This window comes from Labrus mixtus, chromosome 18 (genome assembly GCF_963584025.1).
Source record: "Labrus mixtus chromosome 18, fLabMix1.1, whole genome shotgun sequence".
NCBI lineage: Eukaryota > Metazoa > Chordata > Actinopteri > Labriformes > Labridae > Labrus > Labrus mixtus.
Genome location: NC_083629.1, coordinates 12,231,801 through 12,245,494, shown reverse-complemented (window position 1 = coordinate 12,245,494; position 13,694 = coordinate 12,231,801). Strand labels below are relative to the sequence as shown.

The 13,694-nt window shown below is 41.5% G+C and overlaps 1 protein-coding gene across 1 annotated transcript; it reads right to left on the bottom strand.

The window, feature by feature from the left end:
- Positions 1 to 2,155: 2,155 nt before the first annotated feature.
- On the bottom strand, positions 2,156 to 9,968 carry LOC132993354 (synapse differentiation-inducing gene protein 1-like). Its single transcript, XM_061063152.1, has 4 exons — positions 9,519 to 9,968; positions 7,583 to 8,071; positions 4,264 to 4,401; positions 2,156 to 2,947 (listed from the first exon to the last, which is right to left on the bottom strand). The coding sequence occupies exons 2-4, from the start codon at positions 8,003 to 8,005 to the stop codon at positions 2,789 to 2,791; spliced, it is 720 nt and encodes a 239-aa protein (XP_060919135.1). The 5' UTR covers positions 8,006 to 8,071; positions 9,519 to 9,968; the 3' UTR covers positions 2,156 to 2,788.
- Positions 9,969 to 13,694: the final 3,726 nt, after the last annotated feature.

Sequence of the window (13,694 nt, the reverse complement as noted above, 5' to 3'; positions counted from 1 at the left end):
TCATTCCCATCCCATATGTACAATGAAAACATTGTTCATCCTCCAGGAACTAGAATGAGTCTTTGCCAAGACTTGAAAACAGGAGATATTTCTAGTACAACGTAGCTCATGTAGAGCTTGGGGTCAACTTTCTAGCAAGATTCAAAGTCAATCACATTGTGTACAGCTGACATAAAGTAAATGTTTGACAGTTGGTATAACAAGACAAGACTAACTAGCCAACCAGCTTGTTTCTCCCCACCTCAACATTTTCACAAACGAATAACTGGCCATGTTCACGGTTCAGGCTGGATATCGGATGGAATGAGAATTGATCGTTGGATGTGATCAAAGTATTAAAAAGTTAAAGAGGAGTAGTTTATTTCTCTCAGCTTGTGTTACATGCACACAAGCTTGATGAGACGTTGTCCCTGTTGCCATGGTTACTCATTTTTGGTTCTAGCTATTAAAACAACAGCATTTTGATTTAGAGTGGTAAACAGAGACAAGAACATAAATTCTTTCATTGGCGTCCAATTTTCAAGAGTTAATTGACACCCTGCAGCCAATCAGAATCGGGTATTGACCCAGAATATGGTTGGTAATGGGTGTTTCATTCTGTGCTCCTTGATCTCAGTGAGGGATCAATACTGTCTATAAATTGGACCTTAAGGGCACTGAGTGGTTTAGGATACTGCTGTGGGGGAGACAAATGTTGAGGTCGGTTGGCAGGAAGGGGAAAGAGAACTGGACGTGCATGATGGTTTGTCCAAGTCTTGAGGGGGAAAAAGGGCTGTTCTCATTTAGTTCTGACATCCTGACTTTAGAAAGCAGGCATTGTTCCTGACACTCACGGCTCTTTGGCAGTTAAAGTCACCTCGAGGCAAGACAGTGAGTGATGCCAAAAGACGGTTTAGACTCATGCCAGTTACAGCGGAGGCCTGTGTCTACAGCAGTGAATAGTCAATATAACGCACAATGATGGACAAATGCTCTGACAGGCCGCTGTTTCCACAAAATCCATGTCTTGTTCAGAGGTTTCCAACCTTTGTTGTCTGATGTGACCTGACAGCCCATCAGATGAGCAATTACTACCTCATCGACCCTGGCCATAAGTTCCAAATATGCACTTACAGTACTTTTATAAACTGGAAGTAACATAAGATAAGATAAGATAATCCTTTATGTATCCCACAATGGGTAAATTTACAACAGTAAATTAAAATAACAGTCCTTTTCTCACCTCTATACCTTCTTATTACGAGCAAGTAGAACTTTCTAATGCTTTGACCTTTTTTCCATCTCAAATGTTCAATATAATTCTCCCTGGTTGATGTTTTCAAAACATGCTCTTAAAGTCTGCAGGCTACACAGCCATCAAACTGCATTTATTAAAGCTTACAATTTCAACCTTCAATTCCCATTTTAAGCTAACTATTTCAGATGCTAATCCATTACTTTTAGCTAGCTATTTACACTGTTATTCCTTACTAATTGAAAACTGTTCATTCATTTCTTTCAGTAAAATACTTCAACCATTTAGCTCTTACGTTTAGCTAATTATTTCATCAGCTGTTTCATTAGTTTTAAAGAATTAACTATTTTTACTTTTCATAAATGGCTGTGACAGAAATAACTAGCTACTACAATGTGGGTACACCCTTTTGTGTGCTGTGTGAATATAAGTAGTACACAGTTTGTGCCCCCCATGTGCTGAGGCTGTGGTCCTCCAGACAGGTGGCCCTGGTTCGAATCGACCTGTAGCTCCTTTCCTGCATGTCATTCCCCACTCTCTTTCTTCCTGGTTTCTGACTCTATCCACTGTGCTATCTTTAATTAAAGGCATAAAAAGACCAAAAATGAACGGTGAACCTTTAAAAAACAGTGAATAACCCATGGTCACTAACCAAGTCTATTGAAGCATTAGAATCACACCAAGTTGCTATCCTCCATGACTGAATATTTTCACACAAATATCTGAACGTTTTGATAAAAAAGTATATGTAAATCCCTTTTTCTTTTGAAAACTAGCTTTATTTGCTTAATGGAGCTTTGATCCACTTGAATCCTCAGATTCACCAATTTGTGTAAAAAAAAATGTATGTTCAGAATCACTGCGCATGAGTCTTCTTTCATAAAACAATAAAGGAATGGATAAGACACATGGCAGAAGATGTCTCATTATTCATGCCAAATGTATTTATTGACTATATTTACAGCACACAATAAACAAAAGTAAACGTCCTGACAATTGATGTGCAACTTCATGTGACGTACAATGTGACAATCACCTTTATACTCTTTATAAAGTGTCCACTTCTCTCTGTTTGCAGTCTGGATGAATTTCTGGTATATTCCTTGGAAAGCAATCACATAAAAACCCACTGGCTGACTGTTTTTCTGTAATTTACAATAATACACAATATGTTATAGCATTGACAGAGAATACAGCTACTATTAAGGTAAAATAAAACTGCTGTCAACGACTATGGTAAAAGGTAGGTAGTTCTTCAATTTAATGAGCAGAGTTTTTTCATGTAGGTACAGCAGTCTTTGTGGAAGAGCGTTCATCTTTCTCTGCACAGTCTACTCTTTTTGTCTTGTTGTTGTGGAATACCTCGGTGGAACTGTTTCAGTCTGATCGATATGCAGTCCAAGTAATGCTCTATCACCTCACCTTGTTTTCTTTGTCTTTTCTTTTTGCAGACAGCCCCCACCTTCAGGGGAGTTGGAGAGATCTATTCAACTCGTTCTTTTTCTTTCCCAACCGTCTTGCCTTGTCTTTCTCTCTTTCTGACCGGCTTCAGTGTTATACATGTCCAGGTTTGGACAGGTAGGCTATGAGGGCCACCACCACCCCCACATACATCCCAGTCCCGACTGTGATGGAGAGAGCAGCCAGGAACAGGGCTCTTCTTGAGCTCATTCCTGCTCTGGAGAAGTCTCCCTTAGAGATGGCCTTGCCAGTCTGACAAAAAAAACAAAGAGAAAAAGGGGAGAGAGAGGAATGAGCTGGTGTGTTACTCATCAGCACAGAGTGTATGAGTAGGTGTTCAGCCACAGTTAAAAGAGAGAAAACAAGAAATGCTCTTGGGGAGCCATTAGTAACTATGGCAATTAGGTCATTATACCTCAGCTGACAGTGACAAATGTGTTGTTTGGGTTTCCTATCAAAAAATGAGCCTGGCCTTTATTCATTCTTTTGACACAATTTTTTTCAGTTCTGGTATAATTGTCTCTACAATTAATGTGGAAGATGTTGCAAAAGCACTTGGATATGCTGTGCTTTGAGGTTGTAGGGCAGAATTTGACAAACTAGGGAGTGTATGAGTAAGTGCTCTGCTCAGACAGAAACTTACTCAGAATAAGGAATGGGGCATCATTTTTGAATATTATAATAATCAATAAAAATCAAAGTGTTCATTCAACTTTAATCTCATTTAAAAAAAATATGTTCTATTTATTTTTTTGTAGAAAATTTCTGGGCTTTTTCTGCCCTTATTGTAGAGATAGGACAGTGGACAGAGTCTGAAATCAGGTGGCGAAAGAATGGGGAATGACATGTGGGAAAGGAGCCACAGGTTGGATTTGAAGCTGGGCTGCCCGCTTGGAGGACTACAGCCTCTGTGCATGGAGCACACACACTAACCACTATGCTACCTGCGCTCCCTTTTCCATTCTTTTTAGCGGCGTAATGCAGTACTGCCAGCAGACAGTGGCTGTAGTGCATTTAAAAGCTGTTTGCTGACCGCCAATGAATAACAGAAGAAGAAATCATTAGTGTCAGGCAACACAACTGTAACATTACAGACTAGAGATGCTAAGAAACTAGCTTATCATCTTAAAACTAAAGGAATGATCCATTGTACTCAACATTGTTCAGCACAATAGTTTGTTTCTTTTGTTAAAATTACAACAATTCTGAAACTAAATGTGTTTATTGGCCATAAGGCACCAGCCACACTGGTCTGTATTAATACAGCGCAGTTAGGAAACTATAACATAGAGCGATGTGTTCATCATGTAAACCTTTTTCTGTGTTTTTTTATCATTTCAGTCATAATTATCGTCTCTCCTGTTCCACTTGTGCACATAAGAGTACAGTGTATAGTAGTCTAAACCTCCTGAATTTACGTAGTCAATCATCTAAAACAACTGCAGTGTGGGTCACAGGGTGGAAAATGGGCTGAGGTAGCACTTGTCCGAGTGTCTGCGCTCGCTGACCTTAAATAGAATGCGTTGTAACCAGAGTTAATGACAGGCTCGAGCTCTGTGGGTCTTTACCTTGTGAGAGTAGTAAAAGGCAACGATGCCCAAGGGCCAGAAGCAGCAGAGCATGGAAAAGATGGCGAGGCCCAGGTAGTCCCGAGGGGGCAGTACGATGAAGTTGTCCTCGCTTTCACTGTCACTGGAGCTGTCACTCTGGAAGACAGCAGGATGATGAAGAGTAATTAAGAGTCAGAAAAAAGAATATGATGATATGATGCCTTTTTTATGACCGGATTAAAAAATACAATTTGTAAGGCAATCCACACATTGAAAACGTTGATAAAAGTTAACGACATTGATATTGAGTTTGCCACTAAAGCGAAAAGGAAAGATGTTGTGTTCGAGAGTCTGATGTATTTTGGCTGTCTTGGCTGGGTATAGCTTCACAACTTGTGCCCCCCCCCCCCCCCACCCCCACCCCCACCCGACCAGTGTATCAACCCTTGTTCCTCTGCCACCCAGGAAAGGATGTGCTTAGCCAGCCGGAGAGGATTTGGTGCTTCTGTCAACACCCATGAGCGGCCTGACAGATAACACAGGATTAACGGATTGTCCCATCATTGCACGGTGACAGGGGAAACAGCAAGACGACAGTGTCATTTATGTGCTAGATTGCCTCTACAACAAGCGAGACCACCGCCATCTCTGCTCAATACACCTGTCGTCTTTCAAGGCTGTGACTGTTCAACGAGCTCCGGGTTCTATGCCACGATGCTGAAACTCATGGGCCACAAGGGTGGAGTGGGCTAATGAATGATAGATTTGCCACATGGGTACATTGGCACATGGTGCCTGCAGCAAAGAACGCAATGTGACTGCACGAGTGACCTTTGAGGGGACGCTGCCTTCTTTCTGTCCGCCGTCCCAGACACTGAGTGGATGTCTGTCTGAATAAATAGCCCAAGGAAAGAGCAGGTTTCATTTGTTAGTCTTGTTGCCTTTAGGGATCAATCAAAGGGGGGAAAGAGACGGCACAAAATCGAAATCGATATGTAAGGCAGGAACTGAACCAACCATTTTCGAGGTAATTAAAGTACAGTCAGGGAGGCAGGCAAAGTAATGAACCATACGTGTTCCCTAATTTAGTTTCTGATCTGCTCTGCATTTACCAAACCATGCAATCTAATATAATTATCTTGAGCTATTTTGGGAGCGTTTCTGAGTAGAAACCTTACAGTATTCTGATGTTAGGGGGAAGTAGAGGACAGCAGTGCTATGCGACTCAATTTCCAAAGGGCTACCGTGGCCAAGGAAAGATTACGAAGCGACCTGTTATCTGCTTTATGAACACCGTCCACCTGGACAGCCGTGTGTGATGCATCAAAACAGCAGCTGGTCATAACCACATAATCTGACATCATGTGCATAAACCTGTGGGCAACAAACAGCAGTAATCTGCTTTTATCTTTGTAGCAGGACTTGATAACAGATGTGAGTGACGGCTGCATTCAGTCCTTCTGACAGCCGATCTGACACCCAGTCTGGCTCACTGGGAGCAGAATCCCAGTCTAGTCTGAAGCAAGCATTACTTGTGATGGTTCTTCCACAGTGCTACAGTGCCTTTAACAACCCTGTCACAGCTTTCTCCGAGGCCTTGTTAGAGTCTAGAGGGGCTTCAGTCGACTCAAAAGCAGGGCACACGCAGACTCCTGCACCCTGTTAGTCTGGGCTGTCGCTGTGGAATCCTCCACACAGTCTTCTTACTTTGTTACCTGCAATTTATTATTTCTCTGTCACACAGATGTCAAACATTATGCTGACAAAAACTAGCTGTGGAATTACAATTTAAAAGCTACAGTTCCCATGGGGATGTCCAAACTTGTTCGACTGGACTGCATACACTGAAGCCTTGACTTGTGCAGGGTTTGCATAAAGTGTGTGCTCAGATAAGTCTGAATAGCAATTCATTGTCATTTCTGTCCCCACTAATCATAACTCAAATTAAAAACACTCAACATTATAGCATCATTCGTTTTGTAAAGGCTCATAAACAAGATGTATCTCCAAAATGTATGGTAAGATTACCAGCCAAAGAAAATGTATTGCCAAAAATGTACCAACAGTCTGCTGCAACATAGACCAATAAACCGATTTGAGCCACTCTGACAGAGCATGTAGCCAATCAAAGTTTGAAGAGCGATGTCTGGGTTTGCCAATTAAAATTTCAGGGGCTGATGCCATCCCCTGGACAAGGGCCTCAAGCTACCTTGATTTGTACTGTTGCTGGGTACCATGAAATTGTTGGTAATATTAGTGCAAGTTAGGACCATTGAAAATATCATATCTATAAAATCCAGGAAAAAAAAATGATATATGTAATTGCCACAGACTTTACTCCTGAACTCAAGGATGTGTACAAAACCTTCACAACTGCTCTTACAACTTCCTTATCTTAAGTCTTGCTTAAAATAAGCACACATATACAGACACCAACGAATGAAAAGTAAAGAAATGCAGATTCTGAGCAGAAGGTCTCATGTCACAGCTTGGAGAACCTGAGCTCTGTTCACATCAGATTCATTTGTGCTTTTGATTTGACGGGGAATAACTTAATCTCCAAGCTCTACCTGCTCCGACAGCACTGCATCAGCGAAGTCCGGCACAGCATCACTTATTGCATTAATGGCAGTTGCTGCCATGTCTCTATCTATCTGCTAGGTCTGTGAGTGACAAGAACTGGCGCGATAATCAGCCCTGAGAGGTCGCTATACTTCTTTCTCTGCCAGCTCAGAGCCCTCAGTGTTTTGAAAATGTCTCTGGATGAAATTAGATTTTTACCACTTCTGAAAAAGCTCTTTTTTTTCCTGTCATGGTTTCATTTGGAGGGAGAATCATAGCCCTTAAAGAAAAGTATAGTCTTAATAGATCATCTCAGATGTGTCATTTTCTTAGAATGTAATTATAAAACAAAAGCGAACAATTACTCCACAATAGATTTAGAAAGACTCCAGTAAATTGACCATTTAGAGAACAGAGTGAGAAGTGAGCGTGAATCATGCTGGCAGTCTATTAGAATGAAATAATAACCTTCACTTTACGCTTCATGACTCACTTTCTGCTGAAAGATGGCTCTTACAGTTACGAGTAAGTGCTGTAACGCCTTTTATATCATAAAGTAACTCAATGTTCTAATTACTCAGTGAAAGACTGACAAACGACTCTATTTTTTAAATCAATTGTCTCTTTAATGTGTTTAGTTGGAGTAATTATTCCCATATAGCATGTAGCAGGAGTGAGAGACTTCATGTATAGCTTCTTCTGAAACGCATAATCTTGCTACAACAGGAATACATATACAGATTGTGTATATATTTTCTTTGTTGTGATCTCTGACCTCGTACTCGGGACCCTGCTCCTCCTCCACGTCGTACGACACAGTCTGGATCTTTTCGTCCTTCTCTCCTTGTGCGCTGGCCAGGTTTATCTCCGTGGAAACTCCATCCACCACGGTGTCCTTACTCTCTGTGAACGTGGTCTCAAAGCTCTCGCTCTTGGAGTCCTTGCTGTGCAGACTTATGTCGTCCTTGTACAGGATAAAGTTTGGTCTGTAAAAGGCCTCCACAGCCAAATGCAGGGAGGTAGCATCCAGGAACTGTTGAGTCTTCTTGCCATTAGTCTCCGTGTAGTAGTAGCCGATGAGGCTGTCCTGGTAAGGCTGGCTCGGGTAGTCGCACTGGTAGCCCTGGTAGTCGTTGTGCACCACGTGTTTACTGGTTTTGTCAAGCAGGGGGTTCTGGAGCTCACTGAGGCTCTCCATGATGGCAGGCTCAAACGTCTAGGGGATCAAAGCGGGAGGTCCAACAATGATTTGGCAGTCTGGAGGCTGGAAATGTAAATACAGTTATAATTACATTTGGTAAATACAAACTATAAAATAACAGGAAGTTCAATCAAACTCAACATATATACGTGTTGCTTTTTGTTGTAGTGAATTCAGAGCAGGACATATTTCATCTTGTCTGCATTCCTCTCACAAGCCAGTCTGAGCCATGAAATCACCATCTGCTGTATGTTCAACTGTTGCATCTCAGACCTCCAGATTCCTATAAACACACAGGGGGAAATATCTCCCACACGTCGAGGCTGCCTAAAAAAGCAGGAAAAGTGAGGCAGGTGCTGCTGTATTTTGCACTGCATACCAATCATTTTGACAGTCTGTGGTGTGGGCTTGCTGAATAAATCCAGACAACGTCAAGTGCAACTGAGGGACTAATAAGAAAAAAAAAAATCAGTTTTTTAGGGGTTACTAGTATAAAATAACAACAACACTGAGGTCAACAAGTCTTCCAACAAGAGGCTGTGTGATCCATTGTGCAGGTCTAGTTGGGGTTAAGCAAATGCACTGTTTTGTTTTGCAAATCCAGGACCTTTTTTGCCCACAATGACCACATTTCCAAAAATATTTTTTCATCCATATTAAACTATGATGTGTGAATTAGCCTCTTAGGCAGCTGCATCTTTGATGGGAAGAGTAAAGGAGTCATTTTTCATGCTATTAAGCTGAAAGTGCCGCCGTGATAATTTTGCCCCGGGTTGAGTTCATATTTAAAATATGTCAAATATTTGACTAATAAGAATAGAAGTAGTAGGCAGTGGCCTGAATGCGATGCTTTCCAGGGATCTGGAGAAGATTTGTAGATTTACAGCAGAACCTTTAGCCTCTGCGACCCCGAGGGAACAAAAGCTTGTGCAGTGAGTCCCAGAGCTGCTGGAGTAGAGTAGATGAAAAAAGTGGGCCAGGCAGTGCCTCAATCTGAACCCACTCACACCAAAGACTGAGGCTCACATCTCACACACTGTGTCCTGCAGTCTCCATCCTCACATGCCTCTGAGGCTGAGCCACTCTCCAGATAACAGGGAATTCCATTACACACTACATTACACAACAAAAACCACATCCCACAACCACAAATAATTAATCTGACAAGAGAAGATGTGCACTCAGCACATGTGAGAGTGTGCTTAGACTCCACAATTATTCATGAACATGAGCACATACAGCACTTCTCTCTTCCTCTTGTCTTTCTTTTGCAGTTCATTTCGTACACAAAGGCACACAACTGTCTTTATTGTGATGATATCACCCTTGTTTTTACCCAGCATAACACTGCAATTTTGCCATTTCAATTTCTCTACATCATCATAGGGGAAATCCTTCTGTTTGAACTGTTTTGTTCGTTACTATTAAATCTGATATGGAAGCTAAGACATGATAAAAAAAAAATCAAATGATTGATACTAGCAGCTAAACATCTCCAAAAACATCTCACCTGTGATGCAAAATCCTTCCGCAGCTTTGTTCAGCATCGTTCCTCGGCGAAAACTGACTCGATTGAGACGGACAGACCCTCCTTTCCCATACTTCACGTTATCAGTTTAGGTAAACAACCATGGTAGCACAACATATAACATATGGCATCCGTGAATGAGGAAGTTAGTCCGCGCGTGCGAGAAGAACGGACTTTGTTCGCAGAGCTCTCCCCGCCATGGCACCGCTGCTGCGTCTGACAGGTAGATTTTACGCACAGTGTGGCACCGAGCTCAAGCTCCAAACAACTCCGACAGAGGCTCGGCTTACTTCCTGTAACTGATTGGGTGTGTGCGGCGTGCTGAGAACTCCAACACAGACCACGGATTTGATATTTCCAAACTCTCTCCTCGTGTTGCCTGGGCGCCTTCCTCCAGCCTTGTGTCTCACATGCTGGCTGATTTTACGCCCCCCCCCCCCCCCCCCTGCAAGAGGTGGTACTATTTTGTCTTTGATGCATAAGCAGAGTGTTTGGAAAGAGGTTGGGTGCGTCCTGACAGAGCAACTGTATTGGTTTAGCCAGCATTTTCCCTTTGCAAATTCACTTGGTTCATGAAATAATTACATTGCTTGTTTTACTTGCACAGCTGAGTTTCAGTTTAAGTGTTATGCCTCCCCGCTGAGTACACCCACCACATGAACACAGCGCAGCACAAAAACTTCACAGCTCATCTTTAATAAAGGTCTCCCTCTGCTGCATGTATTTTTGGATTCTCCTTCCTCATATTTTTTCCTAAGTTTTTCCTTATAGCTGAAAAAATGTGCCAATCTAACTTAATTTCCTTGTCCATGCAGCTATGTGCATGGCTCTGATTTAATTCCAAAAATAGCTCAGGTCCACACCACTACTAAATTCATTGCGCATTTAAATTTGATGAATATTTCAGGCAAATCCCATGCATTTATCATGAGCCTGCCAATTTGGTTTTGCCTTTAACCCCTCTCTGCTAAGCTGCTTATGATTTCCATGCCACAATTTATCATTGTAAACACTGTTTACATAACATTAATATGGATGTGTTTCTCATGCGGGCAAATGGGCAACATAATAGATTCAACACAGGAAAACTAAACCTCATTTATTTTCCTCCCACTGGAGAGTAATCATGACTACAGTATTTACAGTGCTGCTGTCTGTGGTGTAGACTCATGTAAAACACTAAAATAAGCACCTATCAGAGGCTGTAATGCAATGCCAAGAAACTAAAAGACTGATATACAGCCTCTGAACACTGGACACATATCTTATTCAGAAGGAGCACTCTGTTCCACAGGCTCATAAAAATGTCTGGAGTTAATAATGTGCAAGCCCAGGCTCTGTCACTTTCACTGGGAGATATGCATTAAGGTGCTGATGGACACTTTATGGGGGAAACATGGGGCTGCATTTATAAAAGCGGACACACATGAGCTGCTGCGTCTCATTCTCTCCCTCAGAGTCACCTTGTGTTCACATGCAAGCGGGGATGTGGCATAACAGCCCCTCCGTCTCCGTGATGGATACCACTCCCTCAGGAGATGAGTATATTACAAGAGGGGGCGAGGAGGGGAGCAGAACCTGCAACCGTTTATCCATTATTCCAGATCTTTCTCTCTCTCTCTATCCATCAGCCTTCACAACAGGATGCAGAATACAATTTTCTAACAAAGATCTTTGTCATAAAATTGCACTGAAAGACCAAGAGAGTCCAACATATCCAGATTTGAAATGTGTGGCCTCACATTCAGCATAGTTTATGAGAAAAGAAGATTTCTCCTTGGACCAGGCTCTTTTCTGTAGATGGACTGTGAATATTTATGGTCCTCACTGTGCCCCTTATTATCTGCTCCATTTTCCGCTCTATATTTAGACATGGTGTCACTATGAAACAGATGCACTATTTGTCAAGTGTTTCCCCCCTCAGAGTCTTGTAATTTCCAGAAACCAAACAGCTGATTACGGATAAATATGCAGGTACTCATGCACAGCAGCTTGACAAAGAGCAACAATAAAGCAAGAAATGTTCTTACAGTCTGCCGTTCATTATCTCTCTCTCTCTCCTCCACCCCGTTGGATATCTCGGCCAACTCTTGACACTGTGAACTTTCCTGAGGCCCATTAACCGTCTTTAATCATTCAGACACTTTTGGGAATTCACCAAGCTAATCCGATTGGCAGGAAAAGTATCAAAGCACTTAATTTGATCTGGCCTAGTCGGCTTTTACCAAGAAAAGGGGGGATTTAAGCAGCTTTTCCCACATGGACGTTCTGTGCTTTATTTCCTGTTTTATTAAACACTTTAACAAGCGTATGCCAACAGGGCTCTTCTAACCACAGACCCGACCCATGGGAGTGATGAAAATGAACAAAAATCCACAATTTAATCAGTTTGGATGGATGAAACACAATAAAGTGAAATAGAATAACATGGAACATTTACATAAAATACTTTTTTTATATTAAAGGATGTGTCGAGACCAAATATAAAACCCAAGACAGATTTAACAAGTAGATTTCAACCCCCCCCAACCCCCTCCCATCTTTCTTGTATCTAAGAAAAGCTGAGCCCCCACAGGACCCACCCAAAAAACAATCCATTGCTGTCAAAAATTAACATAACATTTTCATTGTTTTCAGTGATAAATCCCAAAAGAATAGGCCAACTGTAAAACTTGTTCTTCCCAAAAATAACTTTGCACCAACTCTTACAGTGTTCTTTATTTTCTTTAACTTTATTATTTGTAAAAGATCGAAAAGGGAACATAGCTCATCATAGGGGGTTAGAAGGCCTTTGCTATAAGCAGGGGCCTGGTGGTCATGTTGAGCCTTAAAAGTAAGCAATTAAATATTAAAAATCAATACAGAAAACGACAGGAAGCCAAGGAAGGGAAGCCAGAATTTGACATATTATGATCTTGTTTTCTTGAACCAGGGATAATTCTAACAGCAGCAATTTTGACCAATTAAAGGAGGCAGAGGGAACCAGAGTAAAAACCGTTAGAGGGCATTACAGAAGTACTAATAGGACAGAACAAAAGCCATAACAACCCTGTGTAATTCCTCAATGGACACAGTAGAAATTAGCCAAGCTGAAAATCGTTCTAAAGCTGGACATATACTGTATATGGTCATCTCTGTTTTAAAATGATTACATTTAAGGACAGTTTGAGAAGTAGGAACATATTTGAAAAGCAGGCTTGGAAGTTAAATCGGACTGCTGTGTTTGTTGTAGACATGTTATTGGGTGTCTTCAATATAAGGGGAGTTATTGTTTTTCAGGCACATTTTTTAATCATCTTGTATCAGTTTCACTCTTTCTTTTTAATAAAGAGCCAACCAATTTTTATATTTGTGTTTTTATAGTATTTTTTTTAAATAGTGCTCCTGGTGTTCATTACAGAAATGAAATGCTCTTGCATTCAGCAACAGAAAACAGTTGGCAGAAAACAGCAGGACTTTATACCTGCAGCGCCAGGTTCAGGTGCAAGATCAGGAGGAGTTTTGGCATAAGGGAGGGTTTTGACAGGAGCAGAGGATGGACCGTCTTCCAGTCACGCTGCAAGCCTGCAACTGAAAGCCCACATTTGAAGAGCCAAACACTGCCTCATATTCAGCTCCTGACTCAGTGTAAAATGAGCTGGCCAGGAAGCAGATGACGGCGTCATGCACTATTAGGGGCAGAAAAAGAGAGAGAGTATGTAAATTACACTTGGTGATGAATAAGATAGTAGGTAGGTGAGGGAATAAATAACAGATCAAGCTGAACACCTTCAGGCAGTGGGTATTTCTTCCAAAGGAGCAAAAGCTCTTTTGAAAAGCTCAATTTGTTTACCAGGAAACAATGCTATTAGACTCCCACAGAATTAACTTCAGAAAGCAATATAACCAAACTTCACTTTAGTTATTTGTTGAGGTCTAACAGTAAAGTCTAGCGGTCTGCAGGGCATTAAAAGAAATGGATTTATTGCCTGCTTACATCCTGAGGAAATGAAAATGAGTTTGACTCCTACAGTAGGTTGTCATAATGAAAAACATAATAGTCGGTGAATGCCAACATTATGAGAAGCAATTCCATTAAAGTGTTTGAAAGTTGCACAGTACGTGACTTTTCAAGGTCCTTGGACAAATGTTTAATCAGAATATTAGCAGGGTGTGTTT